Source organism: Tursiops truncatus, chromosome 2, assembly GCF_011762595.2.
Source record: "Tursiops truncatus isolate mTurTru1 chromosome 2, mTurTru1.mat.Y, whole genome shotgun sequence".
In the NCBI taxonomy this organism is placed as follows: Eukaryota; Metazoa; Chordata; class Mammalia; order Artiodactyla; family Delphinidae; genus Tursiops; species Tursiops truncatus.
In genome coordinates, this window is record NC_047035.1 from 142968726 (window position 1) to 142989414 (window position 20689).

Below are 20689 nucleotides of genomic sequence, written 5' to 3' on the forward strand. Positions count from 1 at the left end.
CCACTGCTCCCATCCCCACCAAGTGAACTGCGAAATCGAACTCAGGGGCCCAGCTCCGGGGCTGCCAGGAGGAGCTGTGGCCCTTCCGGCTCTACTCATGCGCAGGCCTGGGAAGAAGGACCAGTGGGCGGGCGGGGAGGCCTGGAAGGACTTACCCGGTAGTTGGAGTGTGCTCGGTTGTTAAGGAACTTTCCCAGTGGGATGTGCTCTGAATAACCTGGGGAGTACATTCCGGCCGAGGGGCCCGTCGGTACGTGGTGAAAAATGAACCAAAATCCAGTTTCCTGGTGGAGGAGGACATGGGGGAAAAAGCCACAGAATTCAGCACCAGGGAGCTTCTTGTTGGGGTGACGGGATGGCCCAAACTAGGGGTGGGCCTAGCGCTATCACCCAAATGGCCCCAACGCCCATTCCCAGACACACCCGCGGGAAACAGCGAGAAGTTTGAGGCGAATATATTTTGGGGGGTGGGCGTCCATCCTGACTGTTAAAACCCTTCTGTGGTCCTACTGTATCTGTGGTCCTACTGTATCAGCCATGGGTGCCAAATGGCTGGATTTCAGAGTCACTGCCGGGGTCAATCTCCCCCTCCTGACACATAATGGGAGGATTGCCTGAGTGTCCTTGGCTTTACCCTTTTATTCTGCAGACATGGAAGCTGAGGCCCAGAGACGGCACCTGACCTGCTCCCCAGGAAGGTAAGCAGCATGAAGGGGTGGGTAAGGGCAGGGCTGTGTAGACAGAATACCGTGTTTGTATCCTGTGCATGTCCCTGCCTAACTTTCCTCCCCACCATAGTACAAACCTCATAGGGTTGACACAAGAATTAAATTATTGGAGCTTATGGGACATCCCTGGAAGTCCAGGGGTTAAGACTCCACGCTCCCAAAGCAGGGGCACAGGTTCAATCCCTGGATGGGGAACTAAGATCCCGCATGCGGCGTGGCACGACCAAAAATAAATAGATATAAGTAAATGAGCTTGTGCACACACCACACACAAAAAATAAAGTGTGAAAAATATAATTTAAAAATTTGAGCTTAGAACACGGATGTGCCAGGCATCTAATAAGGCTACTGATTACTCATTAGCTACGGTCACCAGTGTGACGAAAGGCCAGAGTCCATCTGCCTCCCAAGCTGGCTCTCCCCTCTTCACGCTAAGCCTGACTGCACGGATACCTAGACTGGGGGCTCAGGGCACACATCTTTCAGGGTTGGCCCCGGCCATCTCCTCTCCCCCAGCCCCACCCGAAAAAGGGATGTTTCTGCTCACCTCGGATCCCGCAGCAGCACAGTTTATGAGGTTGTTGTTGGGATTGGCCATCCAGAAGGTGGACACAGCACTGTGGGCGGGGGGCAGAGATTGAATGGCGTCAGACAGAGGGCTACTGGCTCCCACCTTGCTGCCTGGGGCGGAGGGGTGGCCCATGTCAGGGACTCTAACATTGCTTTGATGAGCCTCTTATCAGTGATTTGAGATGCCCTTGATTTGCTCATCTGAAACCCAGTTTTCTCATTAAACTGGGGTACATGTATGTCTTTAACACGTTCAGAATTTGCATGGGGCATGGCTCTTGAAGGTATAAGCACGTTTGTGAGTTAAATCTGAGATGGATCCTAGAAGGAATGTAAGTCAGGAGAACCTAGAAAAATGGCTGTCTCTGAGGGAGAGGCCCTGGCCTCAGAAGGCTGACTGGACGGGAAGCTCTCCCTCTCTTGCTCTCTCTCTCTCTCTCTCTGTCTCTGACTCTCTCATGTCAAGAAACAGACCAGCGCAGCCGGTGCCCACGTGTACACGCTGTGGGCTCCGAGGTGGCAGCCCGCTTCCTCTCCTCAAAGGAGCACCGTGTGGCCTCAGGGAAAGCCCGAGGATGAGAACCGTGGTTCTCTTTGGCCAAAAACGACGCCTGTGAGGCACACTGAGCAGGGAGAAGTCGAAAACACACTCCTGCCCTCTGTCTGAGCAGCTGAGAGCCTTGGGTGGTCAAGGGCTGGGAGGTCTAAGCCGCTCGGGAACCCAAGAGTGAGAAGTCAGACGCAGGGCTGGGAAGTCGTGTGCGCACGTGCACACAGGCCCGGCGCGGGGCAGGGCAGGGAAAGGGAGGTGCTTACTTGCAGTCCTGCCTGGGCTTGGGGATGTACCCCGGGTAGGAGTCTTCTGTGATCATCTTGCACATCTTGCTGTCACGGTCGGAGGGGAGGAGGGTTCCAGACTTGACAAGGAGGCCGAGGCAGTGCTCAAAGGTGTTGCGTTCCTCTGGCCCATCTTCCGTGAAGAAGCAGTGGCCCAAAGAATTATAGCCCACAACGTCCTTGACCTGCAGGGGTCAAGACAGAGCGACAGTTCGCCCAGCGCCATTACTCATGTGCTCATTCAGCCACTCAACAAACGTCAAACAACCTAAGCCAGGCACCGGGCTCTGAGAGGGGATCTGGGGGGTTGGAGGTGGACCTGACATGGGTACGACAGAGCCGTGACTTTGAAGTCCTTTCCAGCTGGAGGTGTTGCAGCTGAGCCTTCACGGGGTGGGGAGAAGAACAAACCGCTAGAGGTGGGCCCGACTGGAGACCGGGGACGAGGCCTTGGGAGCCTAATCTGGTGAGGACACGGCGAGTACACTGCTCACGAGGACTTCATGTGGAGGTCCCACCAGAAAGGGGGGTAGGGAGAGCTCCGTCTGAGCCAGGCCAGGGGGGCTTCTTAGTAAGGCTGGTTCCTCACGGTGCCCTCTCCCGTGGAGGCCAGCCAGCTTTGAAGCCTGCAACCACAACGAGCCACACTTGCAGAAAACCAGAAAATGCTGCAAACTCCAGCTCTTCAATATTCTTCTTGGAATCACAGTCAGTGGGCCGAGTGGAGAAACCACTTGAAGGCATGGAGAGACGCGGAGTACGGCCTTAGCTGTGCCCACAAGCATCACAGGCTCTCAGACAAGTCTGCCAACCTCTCGCCAACACACTTTCCCCACCACACAATGGAGGAGTCCAAGTCCAGGATCTCCGAGGCCCCTTCCGGGTCTGAATGTCTATGAACTCATCAGTCTGAGAACGAGAAGGTGGGTAGAGGGCCTCTGGCCTGAGCCCTAGCTCCCTTTCTCAAGCAGGGTTCTGACAAACGGGCATCCCTGACAAACGGGCATCGTGCTTCACTTGAATACCCCATAGGTGAGATGCACGCTACCGCCCAAGGTGCCCTGTCCACAGCGGGGCATGAGGATGGTGAGAAACACCATCTGAGATCTTCCATCCTCATGCCCACCCCGGCGTCCTGACTGCCCAGTGATGTCACCCAACCAGGGAAGCTGCTGCTCCCCTATGACACCATTCTACCCACACCTAGTAAGTACCCACTGCTGCACCAGGCCCTGAGAAATTCACACATCATCCCCAAACAACTCCCCTGTCGGCACTGTTACCATTTCGAGGGGCGTCCTGTACATCGTAGGAAGTTTAGCAACATCCCTTGTCCCCTACCCACTAGATGCCAGCAGGACCTTCTCAGCTGTGACAACCAAAAACGTCTCCAGGCGTTCATGGCCAAGTATTCCACTGGGGAAGGGAGGTGAAAAAATTGTCCCTGAGAAGCACTAATCGAGGGTAAACACCCCAATTCCCTCCAGAGCCTTTTCTATGGCAAATCTTACCTACTCCCCAACTCCCGGGCAGACACGCTCTAGAAGCATCCAGAACTAGGACGCTTTATGTCCCAGCGCTGGCCTGGGCTCTTATATCTTTTAATCTTGCTGAAATCTTACATAATCCTGTACTAATTTTTTTCAGAGATGAGGAAAATGAGACTCAGAAAGGTTGAGTGATTTGCCCAAGGTCACAAAACCCACATGTGCAAAGCCAGGGTTGGAACCCCAGTTTTCTTTTTTTTGTTTTTTTGTTTTTTTTGCAGTACGCGGGCCTCTCACTGCTGTGGCCTCTCGTGTTGCGGAGCACAGGCTCCGGACGCGCAGGCTCAGCGGCCATGGCTCACGGGCCCAGCCGCTCCGCGGCATGTGGGATCCTCCCGGACTGGGGCACGAACCCGCGTCCCCTGCATCGGCAGGCGGACTCCCAACCACTGCGCCACCAGGGAAGCCCCCTGGAACCCCAGTTTTCTGACTGTGTCCATTCACCCATGAGGACGGAGCACAGGCACAACTGCCCTATTCCAGGCAAGCTCTTCGTTTTCTCAAACGAGGATCGCTGCCTTAATCTTTGGTAATAGGCAAGGGCGTGATCTTGAATGCTACTCAGTGCACCAATAAGCATTTTAGTCAATACCAAGGTCGTGCAATGGGACTGCTTCCTTTCCTCCTAGTGAGCTAGGGAAGTTTGTTGCAAATCGCCTGGAAAGACAAGCATGGGAGGAACAGGCAAGAAAAACGTGGGCTGCTCGTGCTGGCAGGGACATCGAGAGCAAGTTCAATGCCTTCACGTTACAGAGGAGGACACTCAGGCCCAGCGGAGGGACATGGAACAGTGTTCAGACCCGGGCCCGTAGCTCCTTTTAAATCCTAGGCACCCAGGTGCCCGCCGTCTGGATCGCACTTTGGGTGTCCTCTGAATGCAAGTGAATAATGAATTGGGTACATTCTTATTCTAACAAATGCCTGAATAAGAAATTCCCTCCAGGCCCCTTGAGGTGTGCTCTGGAGAGAAAAACCCTTTCGGAAAGGAATAAAAATAACTACTGTTTACTGTGAAATGTTTTACATATATTATCTCATTTAATCCTTATCGAAACTACTATTCCCTTTCTACTGATAGCACCGAGACTTAGAAAGCTGCCCGAGTCACTTCTCTTGCAAGGACGGATTGAGACTTGCTTCTCCATCTGTCTGATCCAAAACCTGTGTCCTAATCAATTCTCAACAGCACCAGAAAAGAAACCTCCCATCTTGTGTTGCATTTCTTGCTTCTCGTTAGTAGTGGGGTGAGGTGGCATACAGAGTCCAGAGAGAAGCATGATAAGGTCGAAGAAAGCCCTGGGCTGGGAGTAGAAGACACAAGTTCAAGTTTGGTTTCATCACAAACTTGCGGTGTCATTTGCCTGAGTGTCCTTAGGGGGACTTCTGAAATCCCTTCCAGCTCTGACACTGTACGATTGTTCTTCCTTAGAACATTTCCCAGAATTAGATACTTAAACTGTGACATAGCTTGAGATGGACAGACAGAGATGACAGACAGATAGGTAGATAGTAAGTAGCTGGATGAACACACATACGTATGGACTTACGGGTGCTCACTGAATCCCCTCGCATGCTATCCAGAAGCAGTGTGTAAGCTCCCTGCCATTCTCTTGCACAAACTGTATTTTCCCTTTGTCCTTCTGGACATATTCCCTTATGACTGACAATCATGAAAACGATTCCTGAGAGCTGTTTTAAGTCTTCAGCTGTTGTTAGGTGGAGTCTAGGCATGACATTGTGAAGGATGAAACTCCCCAGCTCTCAGGAACTGCTTCAATTAGGGTGACCATTTAATTTATTGTCTGAACCAGGACATTATCGAGAGTGAAAGGGGGTACCGTTAGTCATTAATCTGGGATAGCAGGCGTAAAATGGAACTGTTCTTTGCAAATCAGGGCATAGAGTCACCCCAAGTGATGACTTCCCCCTGAAACCTGTACACAGTACGAACAAGAAATTACTGTTTAAAACAAATACACACAGAAATGAACTATATGTCTGATTCTGCCTTCTAGGGTGGGTATGATATGATTCATCTTAGTGAGAAACCTGGCTACAAATAGGATCCTATTAAAAGAAAGACTGTAATTTCTGAGCTTCTGCTGTTTACTTTTCTTTTCTATTTTTCTTTTCTTTTTTTTTCTTGAGCTGCTAAAGAAAAGAGCCTTGGAGTAGGTGGTAATTTGCTTTGCAGGGTGTGTTAATGAGTTTCTGAATATGCAAATAGAAGCTGGGAAAGGAAACGGAGAAACCAATCACTCTGCCTAATAAGGAGAAGAATGTGTTTTTTGTTGTTGTTTTGCCCCGCTGTGTGGCATGTGGGATCTTAGTTCCCCAACCAGGGATCTAACTCGTGCGCAGAGTCCCAACCACTGGACTGCCAGGGAAGTCCCTAGAATGAGTTTTTAAGGCGGCCCAGGAGCAGTGGGGGAGGAGAAGGAAGGACCCCCGCAGCCAGGTGGAGGGGAGGGGAGGGGAGGGTTTAAGAAGAGGGACCTGTTTCTCCATTTCCAGTTGATTTCTGTGCTGACCGATGATGCACCCTACCTCCTTCCCATCTCTTTCCCACTCTGCCAGCGGAAGCCCTGGCCAGTGAAACTTTGTGGGGAAACAAGCCCAGGAGTCTGGGTTCCTCATTTGGGCTCAGGAGGGAAGGAGAGATGAGAGCATCTCATGAAGCAAGAAATGAGTGAGACCGAATTCAAGAAACTGGAAAAAGGGGAAACCAGGGAAAACAGAAGCCTCGCCCACAATCCCCAGAGCTCTGAGACTGGGACAGAGGGCACTGAGTTTCCCACCAAAGAGGTAAAGGAGCTCCAGTCCTCTTTAGTGGAAAGCCAAAGGGAAGGTGTCTCCCTAAGGCTGGAGGGCTTGAGGACTGGCTGCAATCCATGTAGGGCGCCCCCTGCATAGTCAATGTGGCAGCCTGTTGAGGACATCCCGGTTGCTACTGGAGAACATCCTGGCCTGCTACTGGAGGTAACACATCTGGAGCAGTGAATGAGGTGAGAAAGAAAGACAGGACATGTTTACTTCTCCCATCCACTCTGCAGTAAAAAAGGAAAAGAGGAGAAAACAGGCAGAATCCGTACAGGAGTCTTTTTCACCTTTCTCAAGAGAACTGGAATGGAGTCATTGTCTTCCAGGAAGGAACACTTAGGTGACCCTCGTGCCCTGCCTCAGAGCTCAGAAACACACAGTAAGATGTAGCGTGAGCCCATCTTACACCCACAGCTGTCCACCCCGCGGATAATGTGCGGTAGCCCCTTCCTTTGAAGGCAGCCTTTGCCCCCCATCTGCCAGCATCCCGGAGCCTTGGTGCAAACCCCCCCAGTTTCAAGAAGGACACCGTCAACAGTGTCAGTGTCAGGAAAGGCATTTCCCAGGCTCTGCTCTGTGGAACACTAACTCTGTGAAACGCAAGGTTGTGTGAATAAAGGGCTCTGCAGTGAAATGAGTTTTGACATTGCTAGGATCACCAGCATTAAATGCGTTTTCACTGCAACCCTGACAATGCCAGCATGCACGGTGAATCCCTAAAATGGGGAGGAAAGACACATGCTCGGTGTTTGCCAAGGTCATTTAATTATGGGGTTTACTCTGTGTGCTGGGAGGGATACCTACCACTATCTCACGGAACCAGTGAGGTTTACACAGAACACAGGGAAAGAGGCACAGTGACAATACTATCTAATATCATTGCTAAGTATGTCACATGCATTACCTGCTTAAGGTTCCCCAAAGCCTTTGAGATGGGTTCTATCATCACCCTCACTTTACACAGGAGGACACTGAGGCGCAGAAAGTATCCATCAGTCAAGTTCACACTGGCAGGATTAGAACACAGGTTGCTGCGACTCTATCCTTTTAACCTCGCTAGTTGACGGCGATCACTGTCACCACGGGAAAGGGTAAGAGTCGGATGAGGAGGGAGCAGGGGGCAGTGGGCTTGCGGGGCAGGAGCTGAGCACTAGTGTGTGGAGTTACGTTACTGAGAGCCGTCCCCAGGGCTCAGGGGAACAAAAGTTGCGAAGCCCACATTTTTGTTGAGTAACAGATGCTGGCAGAAATCTTAAGTTCAGATCCCTCCTTCCAAAAGTTGGTGGTGAAGAAAGGGAAAGACCAAAGGTGGGCCGCCCCAGGAGGAGGTGGGGATGAGGGAAGCTGTTCTCTGAGGATGGGGGTACCAGTGCGTGTCTAGCAGTGGTGAGGTGGGGCAGCACCTCCCAGCTGGGCACACATAGGAACCCCTTTTTCCAACAAGCCAGTGACTGCCTGTCTGGGGTCTAGGGTACCTCCGGATTGGGGATGGCGTGAGGGAAAAGGCATTCACGATGTTACTGAGTGGCCTCTGCTCTCTAAATGAGAAAACAGTCTTTGTCCGCTGTTGGCCTCCTTTCATCCCATCAGCTAAAAACATCTTTCTAAACATAGCCGTGGGTAAATCCTTAGAGCCAAAACAAAGGAAGCAAATGTGAAATCCTGGTGGAGGGAGTGCAGCTCCCAAGGCAGCCTTTCTGAACCTGGAACTGTCTGCCCCAGTGACGGAGCCTTTACAGGGTGAGGTGTTAGTCCATAAAACCCCAACTCCCGTCCAGGGGTGCGGCTCGCAGAGAAAGGCACAGAACGCCCTCCGTCATCCTGCTGCCTCTTTGGCTCAGAGACGTAGAGGCCCGTACGTCGTCGAGATTCTAAGCCATGGCCGTTCGGTTTCCCCTTGATTCAGGCCACAAAGACCTGCAAGCTCCAAGTCCTAAGCACAGCTTGGCCGCCGAGCGCGGGCCTGAGCGGAGTGTGGCCGGAGCCCCGCGTGGCCATCGAGATAAGGCTGCGCTGGCGCCTCGGCAAGGCCTGTGCAAAGCACCTGGGCCACCTGGCGTCTGGACGACACCCAGGGAGCTGAGGGATGCGCCCTCCCCGTCAGGTGACTGGCATCCCTGGCGGCCAGACAGGAGGAAGGCTTTGGTAGGCGGGGTCTTCGGGTCCTGAGTTGTCCAAAGCTCTGGCTCCAAAAATCTATCTCTGCCGTGGGTGCAACTCACCCACCTGGCTGTTCCGGAGGTACCAGTTCCCATGGCCGCTCCTCGCCCCCTGCCTTCCATGCCCCCCACTCCGCTCTCCGTCCGTTGCCCATATCCATGAACTTGGACGCCTGGCCTGTGCTAACTTTCCCCACCTCTCCCCAGCCTGCATGTGCACAGAGATGCTCCCTTGCAGCGCTGCCCTGATGAGGGCCCTCTGGCTCCACCCCCGGCACTTTTCTTGCCCTGCCTCCCCCTACACGAGCCCGTGAGACCTGGGATCACTGCTCAGAGGAAGGTCTGTATTACTAAGATGGCCCAAAGTATCGCATCTATAGTTTCTAACCGAACAGCCATGGGGGACTGCCATCCTGTTCTGCACAGCACATAAGAGGAAACTGAAGACCTACGTGACTAAATAGCTTGCCCGAGATCATCACACAGCAAGTGGGTGGGAAAGCACAGCCGTATGTCCACAGGGCAAGTATGTGTGCGTGTGCGTGTGTGTGCGCGCACGTATGTGACTGCCCAGAGGTTCAGAACAGCTTCCCCTCAAATCAACCCGGATCTGGAGTTACAGACTTCTTGTAATCTTCATATTTTTCTCTCGAGGAACATTAGACATAGTCGAATTTAAGTTAAACTTAAGGACAAAACTTTAGAACAAATGCTTAAAGCAGGTCAAGCTCCTAAGGCTCAGTCCTGGGATGTTTCCTCACCAACTCTACGCTGTTCTTTTCGGCACGTGTTCTCAGCTCAGTCTCCAACTGCCTTCCGTGCATTCACTCGGCACACCGCACGAGCGAACGGGACCACCAGACGCCTGCTTCCAGGGCCCAACCTGGGCCAGGCCCCTCGACGTGGCGTGTCCGTGTCCTTTGCTCCCCATCTTACAGAAGAGGAAACAGAGGCATGGAGACCACCTGACCCAGGTCACACAGCTAGGAAGTGGCAGCCAGATGGGAACCCACAGTGTCTGGCTCCAGAGCCCAAGTTCATCCTGTGTCTTCTACTGCATCCCTAACCTTCCGAATTTATTCGAAATCCTGTTATCTTTCTGCTTTTGCCAGAAAACATCTTCCTTTGCCTCTTTCTTGGACCCGAAAAATAATCCCATGTCTCCCAGCAACTACTCCAGCTGCAACCCTCTACCCCGCTGCTGGGGGAACCGGCCCTGCCTCCTAGCCAACATTTGCACATGAGCCCAGCGGGCAGGGCACCGGGTCTTGGGTCTCCCTCGTGGCACTGGCCCCTCAGAGCCCTTTGTGTTTGGTGTTATGTCCCCAACCTGATGGAGGAGGGAGCTGAGGTTGAGAGAGGGTAAGCAACTTGCCCGAGGTCCACAGCCCATGACCTGTGGACCAGGCCCTTCTAGACTGTGCCCCCAAACCAGTGCTCTCTTCTTTATACTTGGTGGGTTTTAAGTCAGAGCATTGAAAATACAGCAACAGCAGGCATTCCTTTGTAAGAGCACACTGAATAGACCTGAAAGTGGCTTCACCCACCACACACTGACAGGCTTCCTCATCTTCCTATCCCCGCATGCGTGGTGGGAAGCTCCTTATGTTTGGATTAAAGCAGGGGTCACAGACTCAAATGCCCACGGAGGCCAACAGGCAACGAGATGAGTGGCCCTGCCTGGGGCATTTACTGTAGGGTACTAGGAAGTGGTGGGCATGGCGTAAACCAGAGAGCATAAGCCCAGCTTGGTGGGGTGCTATGACTTTGTCTGAATCCATTGTTGCCAGGCAGGAATGTGGGTCTCGTGTTGCCAATTCCAACTACTTTTTAAGAGAAGCCAAGAATGCAGACTTTTATGTGAAATCTCTACATTTCTAAATGATGAAAACTAATTCAAATGGTTCTTGAAACACTTAAGGCAAGCAAAGCACGTCTGGCCACCAGGTTCAGTTTGCTGGGTGCCGTTTCGTGACATCCAGCTTAAAAGTTCATAGAGGATATGAGCTTAGTGCATTGAAAGAAAGTTCCACTTCGTGTAAAATTATCAAATGCTTCCCTAAACGTGACATAAACCAAACCAAACACAAACTGGATTCAGCGTGCAGGGCTGAATGTCCAGCTTGAAAAATTTATGGAGGATATAAGTTGAATTCATTTAAAGAAGGATCACTTTAGTGTAAAAATGATCTGTGCAAATCAAGACAAGCCACACACACACACACACACACACACACACACACACACACACACACACACACACACACACACACACACACCAATTTACTAATGAAGGCGTTTCTCCCAGGAGTGCTTGCTCTGATGACACTTGGTTCAACAGAAGAAAAGGGAAAAGGGCCCACTGCTGCCACTACCTCAAGCCTGTCAGGCAGATGCCACAGTACAGATTCTTGGCGTGACCCCTGCCTTGTCTGCAGTTAACAGATTTGCCGTGGCACACGGTCATGGAACAATCCTTGGGGAAACCAAGGTGCAGCAAGAGCTAGACTCCCCGTGACCACTAATTGCTCACCCATCTCTGTAGCTTGGTGCCTTTGGCAAAGATACACCCCTATTTTCTCCTTCTTCTTTGGTCAGTGACCTGTTCTCAATTGATACTGTTCTAAAATCTGAGCTCAACCCCCAGTGGCCCTGGACCAAGGGACTAGATCTAAGCATGCTGCCACTGCTAACGGTCCCTGGGCCCAGCAGCGAGCAGACCGGCATGCAGGGAAGGGATGAGAGGGTGAAGGGGCTCTGGATCCCTGGCTTCCCCGGGAAGGATGTGCTCACCAACAAGCCATTGGAGCCGTGGACAGTGACGCAGCGAGAGAACGTGTGGTGGATGGAGAGGTCCTTGACGTACGTGGGCGGGTCGTAGCCTCCCTTTTCATCCACATCGCCCGCCAGGTGGAAGTGAATTGGGTACTGACCCACCAGCTGCTGGCCCATGTTCTTCAGCTCCACGCCCTCCAGGTGTGCGGCCTTGAACCCCAGTGCAAACTGGGAGAGGAGAGCCCAGAGTCAGAAGGAGTCCATGAGATGCTCCCTGATACCCCTCGCTGCCGCCCACTCTCCAGAAATGCACACGTGTTGTCTTCAGTGTGCTTTGCTGATCCCCACCTCGGGTACTCAGTGAACGAAAGACATTCTCCGCAAATGGGTTAAGATGCCTGACTCTTCCCACCTCAAGGGAGACAGGCTGCTGCTAATAACATAGGAATGTTGCAAGGCAATGAACTGCTTGGAATCAAGAGGTGCAGCGGGACCATGCAGCGGCTGGGGCTTGCCTCAACCCTCTTTTCCTACCTCCTAAGCCACTGAGTGTTATAAGAAAGGGATAACCCTGAGGTAATCTGGGGGAGACTGGCAAACAGCATGCCCTAGGACGGTTGGGGAATCCAGGACAGGCTGGACCTCGGGGCAGTAAGAGCCCGTGCTTGGTCCACCATCTGAGGCCCTCTCCTGGCTGTAAGAAGGGGATGCTGAGCTCGGGGTCTTTGTCAGTGTGAGTTGTGGGATGCTTCACATGCTCACGTCATAGTATACCCAGAGCCATTCCTACACATTCCAAAGGAACCACCTGATCACACTCAGTGTCTACACTCCAGGAGCTCACCAGAAAAGCACAGTTCAAAAATGATTCCTGTCCCAAGCTGAGTTCAGCTAACTTCTACTAGAGAAGGATGACTTAAGGACAGGCTAACCATGCCTTCCAAAAATAGGTGTCAGCTGGAATGCCAACTCCAGTAGTGGCTGCCCTGAGAGCTGTGTTAAGAATGATTCTGAGGCCTAGTTTGGGCAAAGTGGGAAGGAGTGCTCTGATCACTTAGGGATTACTCTCAACATGGGAAGTGGGGTTGCAGCAGCTTGCGTAACATAAACCTGCTATTTCTGCTTAGTTTCCCTAATGAGTTTCTCAGCTGAAGGTTATACCACCACCTCTGTCCCCATCTCATCCCTTGAAACTGACTGGAAATATAGAGAAGTATTTTTGGAGGTTGCAATGACTGGGAAGCACTGCTAGCATTTAATGAGCAGGGGCCAGGAATGCTAGAAATCTTATATTAGGCCCGTATGACAGAAAAAATGGTCTTACCTATGCCAGTAGGGCCCCCATTATGAACTCTGTAAGTTTCACTCAATTATTCCTTTCAGTTAGGTTACCAGAAAGTCTCGTCCTTAAAGCATATGATTTTAACTTCTAAAGAACTGTCTTTACAGAACACCAAGGTAATATTGTTATTCTACCAGCTTTAATCTCAAATCATTGGAAGCAATGACCTCGTGAAGAACATTGGGGTGTCGTCTGATATTTAACATGCCAGATAAAGGCACCTCACAGAGAGATGCAAAAGGAATTCCTCTTTGAGTTGAATGCTAGGAAAACATGAGCTCCAACGAATTGGTACCATTTTCCTTCACTGCGCAATGAGAACTCTGCAGCTCATCATATCTGTCTTGGTCTTGAGTCTCCACCAGGAAACTCACAGGTAAATGTAACGCTAGAACTTCTAGTTCTTCTCCCCTGTTTATCATCTTCTCTGGTTTTTTGTTTTTGTTTTTTTCTTTGGCCGCGCCGTGAAACATGCGGGATCCTAGCTCCCCAACCAGGGATCGAACCCACGTCCCTTGTGGTGGGAGCACAGAGTCTTAACCACTGGACCACCAGGGAAGTCCCCATCTTATCTGTATTTTAATGGATCTATTGCAAATGCAAGTTTTTGTGAGTTAAATGCCCGTTCTTTTAGGAAGTGGCCAGGGTTAAACAATGAAGAAAGGGAACAAAAGCTATGATTGAAAGTTGAAAATCAGGAAGGCAGTGTGACACGTGCCATGTGACTGCAGGTAAGAGACGTTCCTCTGTCATCTCTCTTGTTCCCAAGTATGGACAGATGGAATTGCACACAGAGGGATAAGACCCCTCCAATTTCCAGAAAGGTACCCTTCCCTTGCTCCTACCTTTTGCCCCTCCATCCCCTTTCCTACCTAGAATCCCTGCCTATAGGGTGGCATCGCTGGAATCCTTGTAGTTGGGTTGATGGCCTCAGCCAGGCAGACTCATACCTTGATGTGGCCCCCAAAGGTGTCGAAGTCAAAGAAGTTGCAGATGTGGTTGCTGTAGGGGTAGCATTCATCCTCCATCTCCCCCATCACCACGATATTCCGGCTCAGGAGCCCAACCTCGGCCCGCATGTCCACACCATCTACCTCCTCCCCAATGTGCAGGTACATTGGTTTCCCTAGGGCAGAAAGGAGGGAAAGTGGGAAATCAGAGGGACTGCGTGTGCCCACTGTCTTCCAGGGCCCTGCCAGGTGCTTCCGCTGCTCACATGGTGCATGGTGGTCCCCGCGGCCCCGAGTCCCATTTTATAGAAGAACGAAGCCCAGGGAGGTGAAATGACTTGCCTGAGTGAAGAGGCAGGATTCACAGCCATGCATGCTTATGTCTGAAGCCCATGGCAAAAATGACTATTTCTCCCTCCATTTCTGTCCCCTCTTCTTGCTTGTCCGCACTAGAATCTTCTATTTTAGCTAGACACAAGGCTCCCCGGGACAGCCACATTTCCCAGCCTCCCTGCAGGTCAGTGTGGTCACAGGATAGCAGGAGTGTGTGCACCCTTCAGGTCGCTCCTACTCTACCATAGGGCTGGGATATGGACGCTGTTGGTGGGCCAGCCTCGCCCATGTGGGTGTGAACACACCCTGGAGGTGGCAGAGGAACGTGAGAGAGGAAACCCAGTGTCTGGATGATCCCACAGAGCTCACGCCCTGGACCGCCTACCCGTTGGGAGTCTTACAGACGCAAAACAAACCCTCTCTTGAGAGGCAATGCTTTAAAGCAGTGCAAATCCATATTCTGCTGAAGTCGGCAAATCTACGTTCTCCTCAACCTCCTGTAGAGTGTGTGTCTACAACTGAATTTTCTAGAAAGAACTAGATTGGAGCTTCTGTGTCCAGCACTGCCGGGCTCTGGATGCCACTATGGTAGCGTATAGAACAATGAAAGAGAGCTTGCACCCCACTCTGTGTTGACCTCACCACGACCTCCCTCCCTCTCGCTGGCCTTGGAGGAGAGGATGCTCTCTCTCTCGTACCACTGACCTCAGCCCCAGCCCCTCCCATAAGCTCAAGAGCCTTGAATCCAATAGCCCTCCCCTTCTAGTAGCTTCATTTCATCCCTCATTTGGGTTCATGTTCTGTTTTGAGACTCGTCTAGGCCTTCCTATCTTTATTTTTTTTCTTGATGTTATAGTTTTTCTGGAAGTTTTTTTTATTGGAGTATAGCTGCTTTACAATTAGGCCTTCCTATCTTTAAAAACTAACAATCATGGGCTTCCCTGGTGGCGCAGTGGTTGAGAGTCCGCCTGCCGATGCAGGGGACACGGGTTCGTGTCCCGGTCTGGGAGGATCCCACGTGCCGCGGAGCGGCTGGGCCCGTGAGCCGTGGCCGCTGAGCCTGCGCGTCCAGAGCCTGTGCTACGCAACGGGAGAGGCCACAACAGTGAGAGGCCCGCGTACCGCAAAAAAAAAAAAAAAAAAAAGGTGCAGGGTGACAGGAGTTTGGAACTTTGGAACTGTCTTTGATCATCACCTCCACAACAATCCCAAACTCCTCTCTGGAATAAAGAGACCTCAGGCTGCCTCTAGATTCAGCTGGTCCCTGAGACTGCTGACCTGCCTGGTAGGTGCTTTCTCTTCTTTTTGATGATGTAATTGTAGAGACAGCAACAACCTCTCATGTCGATTCGCAGCCTGAACCACTGGGCTTTCACTTGACTTGAGCAACAAGGCACGGCTCAGCCCCGTGACACCACTGGTGCCCACGTGCAAAGGCTGTGGTTATAAAAGCCCTGAGCAGCACCCACTGATGGTGACCTCACCCTGCTCTCTCATCCCCAGGGAGCGCTGGCTTCCCTGCCCACCCCTTCACCCAGCTTACATCCCGTGGGTGGCTCTGCAGCCTTTTAAAGGATGTTTGTTGTTCTGGAATTCTGCAGACTCAGGGAGATGGTGGTTTCTTTGAAGCATCTCAGTTTAAGATGTGAGACGGGTGCACGGCAAAGCTGAGAAAATATTCCCTTTGGAATCGGTATTTGCCTCCTCTGGCTGTTGTAACAACTTACCACAAACTCAGTGGCTTAAAACAACAGAAATTTCTATTCTGATAGTCCTGGAGGTCAGAAGTCCAAAATCCATTTCACCGGGTCAGCGGTCAGGGAGTTGCCAGGGCTGGTCTCGTCAGGGGCTCCAGGGGAGAACCAGTTCCTGACATTTTGCAGACCCTTGCAGCTGCCAGCACTCCTCGGCTGGTGGCCCCTTCCTCCAATCTTCTATGTCATCACATCTGACTCTGACCCTCCTGTACACCTCCTTTTAAGGACCCTTTTTTTTTTTTTTTTTTTTGGTACGCGGGCCTCTCACTGTTGTGGCCTCTCCCATTGCGGAGCACAGGCTCCGGACGCGCAGGCTCAGCGGCCATGGCTCACGGGCCCAGCCGCTCCGCGGCATGTGGGATCCTCCCGGACCGGGGCACGAACCCGTGTCCCCTGCATCGGCAGGCGGACTCTCAACCACTGCGCCACCAGGGAAGCCTAAGGACCGTTTTGATTCCACTGAACCCACCCAGATAATCCGGGTTCACCCCCCATCTCGTGAGCCTTAATCACATCTGCAAAGTCCCTTTTGCCACATGAGGTAACACATTCCCAGTTGCCAAAGATTAGCACGTGGACACCTTTGAGGGCTGTTAGTCTATAACAGAGTCCCTCTTTTAAAAAGTCTCAGGTAATAAAAAAAAATTAACTTTTCAAAGAGTCTATTTACTGGAATTTACTGTTATCCCCTGAGCCGAAGGTCTGTGTCCCCTGTCAAAGGGATGCCATGGATAGGCGGCTGTAAGGCCTTAAGTCTCATTCAGGGTCCTGACATCAACCAGTGGAAAGAGTTTAAAACAAGTTAGTGCTGCAGAATAGCGGTGCCTCATCCTCCAGCACATCCCACTGTGGCTTCTGGTTTGGGTCACAGGGCCACGAGTCTGTCCAGTTTTAAGGTCCAGAAGCAGAGTCCCCTCTAGCACCCATGCAGGAGCCTCTCTCCCACCCCTGGCTCGTCCTCTGCCCATCGGCTCTGGCGCCTTTACACAGCCAGTTACGAGGCCCTCGGGTTGGGGGGAGGTTAGGGTTCTTCTGCAAAAAGAGCTTTGCCCTGGGTTCTGAGTGACCCCAGCTGGACAGAGAGCTGCGCCCAGAGCAGCGTCTGATGCTGATAAGGAAAGAGACTCCCACGCGTGCCAGCCCTGAACACCCAAGGTCCAGTGACTGACACACTGAGCATCGATCATAACTGCATCTAAGGATAGACAGTCAGACCCGGAAGGACCCGGAATGGCTTTCTGCCGTCACTTAGGCCAGCTCGCTAACTTCACATTTGAGGAAACGGAAGGCAGACGGTGCTCAGGGCCGGCCTGGTGGAGACAGGGCGAGGATGGGGGGACGCGGCCCCCAGGAAGGGATGCCCTTTCAAGCCCTTACGACTGGTGCTGGGGACACTTTCTCTTCACCACCAGGCTCTGGCTCTGGGACCCAGTGAGTGCCATGGGCCTGGACCTTCGCCATAAGCACCTGAAACGTGACACCTGTCTTTCCAGCACCTCTTTACTCTCTGTGGACCCTTGACTCTGACTTCGAGGGCTGAGCATGTCACCTGCGTCCAGGCAGCAGTGATCTCTCATGCCAGCCACTGGGGGTGCACTGCCTTCCCTCTCTCTCGGGGAGGACCTGCCGCCAGGGGCTAGTCAGCAGGCGGCCTCCAGCTCAGGAGCTCCTGTGTCTGCTCCAAGGTCATGCTCTGCTTGGGTTCCTCCCAGTGACTAAAGCACAGCCGAGGTCCTGGAGCCCGGCTGCTGCTTCCCCACGCAGGATCCCCTGATAGGCAGGCTGTGCTCGGAGGGCCCCCCGCTTTCCCTAGTCTCCCGAACCACCCAGCTCAGAACACTCCCTGCAGGTAAGTGGGTCAGTAGAAATGGACCCTTCTTTTTTCCCAGAGCTGGGCATCTTTCCCCAAGTACTTGCAGGCTCCTGGTCTTCCAGGCCTCATGCCTCTGGGCACGGTGGACCCAGGCCTCTTCACTAGTGGACCCCCCAATGAACAGCTCTCCTGGCAACACCCAGAAAAACTTCCAAAGGCTTCCTCAACCGAGCAAAGCCACCCGGGACCGTTCTTGGGGTGCAGAAGCGAGCGCTGCCTGCCAGAGCCCTAGAGGCAGTTCAGAGGTGAACTTGCCAAAGCAAGCGATGGGGGCCTGAGGGTCTGGTCCCGAGAGGCACAGCATAGAGCCAGCTTCCCAAAAGGATGTCCCCCCGAGCCCCGCCACCCAGGGCTCAGCACGTTACAGAAGAGGCTACAGGGAGCAACAAGCTCTGTCCTACCAGCCAGAGGTGCGGGAAAGGAGCTTCCCATGCAGCTCCGGGGGCACAGAGCTGCCTAGCCGCCCGCAGCATGGACAGAGTAAAACCCCAATTCCTGTGGGCTTACCCGCCATCACTCCCACACGTCCCCTTCTGCTCCAGCCAGACCCGGCCACCCATCATTCCCCGAGCAAGCTTCTGCTCGTTCACATCTCAGCTTTTATCGAAGCTGCTCTCTCTAGTTGGGACAGCCTCCTCCATTCGTCCACGGAGCAAATCACCTTGTCCCTCAAGATCCAGCTCTGGTGGCTCCTTCTCAGTGAAGTCTTCCCCGACTAACCCTCAGCATGAGCCTTTGCATCTTGGGGTCTCCACGGTGCTTGGGGGAGCCAGGAAACCAGGCCAAGCCTCCGCATCTCTAGGCTATGCACCTCCAGATTTCCAACCATCCCTCAAAGTGTACGCGTTTCAGAGTTCAGGAGGCTCCTCTCAATTTGTCAGCAACCCCCCCGTAAAATATGGCGTCCAGGGACTTCCCTGGAGGTTCCAGTGTTTAAGACACTGAGCTTCCAATGCAGGGCGTGCGGGTTCGATCCCTGGTCGGGGACTAAAATCCCACATGCCGTGCGACGCGACCCAAAAAAAAAAAAAAAAAAAAAAAGTGGTGTCCAGGCAGGGTGCTGACCAGAGGCTTCTGTTCCTGTGGGTGGGAGGAGGGCCTTCCTCGGGGACCCAGTCTCAACACAACTGGAGAGGTGGGACAGATGCGGAGGACTGTGGCTCTGCAGCCAGGCTGTCCGGGTGGGATTCTGACTCAGATCATAGCCCTGAGTCCCTGAACACATTATTTAAGCTCCTGAACTTCAGCCCCTTTATCTATAAAATGGAGATAACAATAGCACATATCTCGAAAGGTAGCTATGGCTGTAAAATGAGTTAGTCCACGGAATGTGCCTGGAACAGCCCCGAGGGCATGGTAGGGGGCTAGTGTGACAGAAGTGACACATGCAGCTGTCCCCAAGTGAAGGCTGGAACCCAGGGCTCCCACCGCTAGCGTCATACCTACAATGATGGGCATGGAAGATAACAGGTTCCACAGCTTTCTTTGTTCCACGGGGAAAAGCAGCCAGGGGGCAGGGCTGACTTCCAGGTAGATGGACAACTGTGCTGATTAGACTGCTGGGAGCAGACTCAGTAAGACGGATTGAGAGCTGAAAGAATGTTCCGGTCCCACCGCCTCCTTCCCCTCCGTGGGGCTCCCTATCAGGATTTTACAAACCTTACCGCCAGTTTATCTGTCCCGCTGCTGCAGTTACAGCCCACTCCCAGGCCACTACCCCAGGGAAGCTGTGCACCCCGCTTTCCCAGCATCCCACCCTGTCTGTGGAATTCTCCCACGCGGCCTTTACCCCTCCCTTCTGTCTCCAGGCTCTGATACAGGAAGGCCAACCAGGGGAAAGCAGACGCGGCCAAGCCAGATTTGTCCCGAATAATCCACAAGGGCCATGAGCACAGATGAGGGGTGGGGAAGGCATGGGATGCAGAAGGACTCTGCACAGTTGCCCCGCACAGGAATAAAACATCGACCCTTCCAAGTACTCATCCTACGACAGGCCCGGTTCCACAATCCGCCCTCTTCCGAGCCCTCTCTACAGGGCAAGCATGGCACTAAACGCTCCGGAGTCGAGAAGGGGAAAACATCAAAGATCTTCCAGTGGGAGAAACAGACCCCTGTACGTGTGGCTCAGACCCAGCAGGGCCCAGGGTTTCTGCAGGAGGGGGCAGTGGGGTCTGCCCTTCTCAGACCACGAGGACAAGCCCAGAGGGACTTAGGCTGGAGGGTCCCAGAAAGGCAAATTTAAACTACAGAGCTCCCAGATCCCTCCTCCAGTCCAGTCATCTTTGAGAGAAGAAGTTGGGAACAGGGTCCCTCCTGGAGGAAGGATGAAGCAGAACATATCACCTTCGAGCCAGAGAGCTCTGAGTTTGAATCCTGGCTCAGATCGACCAAGTAGACTTGCTTGGTCTATACCAGCAGCCCTCACTAGAAAGTTCTGAGATGATGGAAATGCTCTAGTCCGTGTTGTCCGATATGGTAGCCACTAGCCACATGTGGCCAGTGAACTCTTGAAATCTGTCCTGCAGGACTGAGGAATGGAATTTTTATTAGTTTCAATTAAATTTATACAGCCCCATGCGGCTGCTGACTACCATATTGGAAAGCATGAGTCTAGACGTTTAATTTCCACGGACATCAGTTTCCTCATCTATGTCATAGAGAAAACAGTAGCACCCGCCTTGTCAGGTTGTCATGAAGAGTGAGCAAGTCGGTTTCCGTAAAGTGCTTTAGCATATCACGGGAAACTCAAACAATGTTAATACTAATTAGTAGTAGTACTTCAAAGTGTGTGATGGGGGGCTTATAAAACAAAGTGGGAAGTTGAGAATGAAAATAGGGTAGAAAATTGAGGGGATTTCTTTTTTCTTTTTCTTTTTTTTTTTTTTTTTTTTTACTGACGAAGGATGTATTTATTTTAAACGATTACATAAGATTCAGCTTAAGAATCATAAGGAGGAGATTTCTAATTGCCATGTCGGGAGGTGTTGAAAATCACACT

General features: G+C 52.3%; 1 protein-coding gene across 3 annotated transcripts in view; it reads right to left on the bottom strand.

Moving 5' to 3' along the window:
- The window catches only part of CEMIP (cell migration inducing hyaluronidase 1), a 162912-nt gene that overhangs the window by 28505 nt on the left and 113718 nt on the right, over positions 1-20689 (bottom strand). For all 3 annotated transcript variants that reach the window (XM_033852225.2, XM_073801463.1, XM_033852228.2), the window contains exons 12-16: positions 13729-13904; positions 11455-11664; positions 2115-2320; positions 1276-1345; positions 156-284 (exon numbers count right to left, since the gene is read on the bottom strand). In XM_033852225.2, the coding sequence (XP_033708116.1) occupies positions 156-284; positions 1276-1345; positions 2115-2320; positions 11455-11664; positions 13729-13904 (791 nt within the window). The remainder of the gene's footprint in view (positions 1-155; positions 285-1275; positions 1346-2114; positions 2321-11454; positions 11665-13728; positions 13905-20689) is intronic.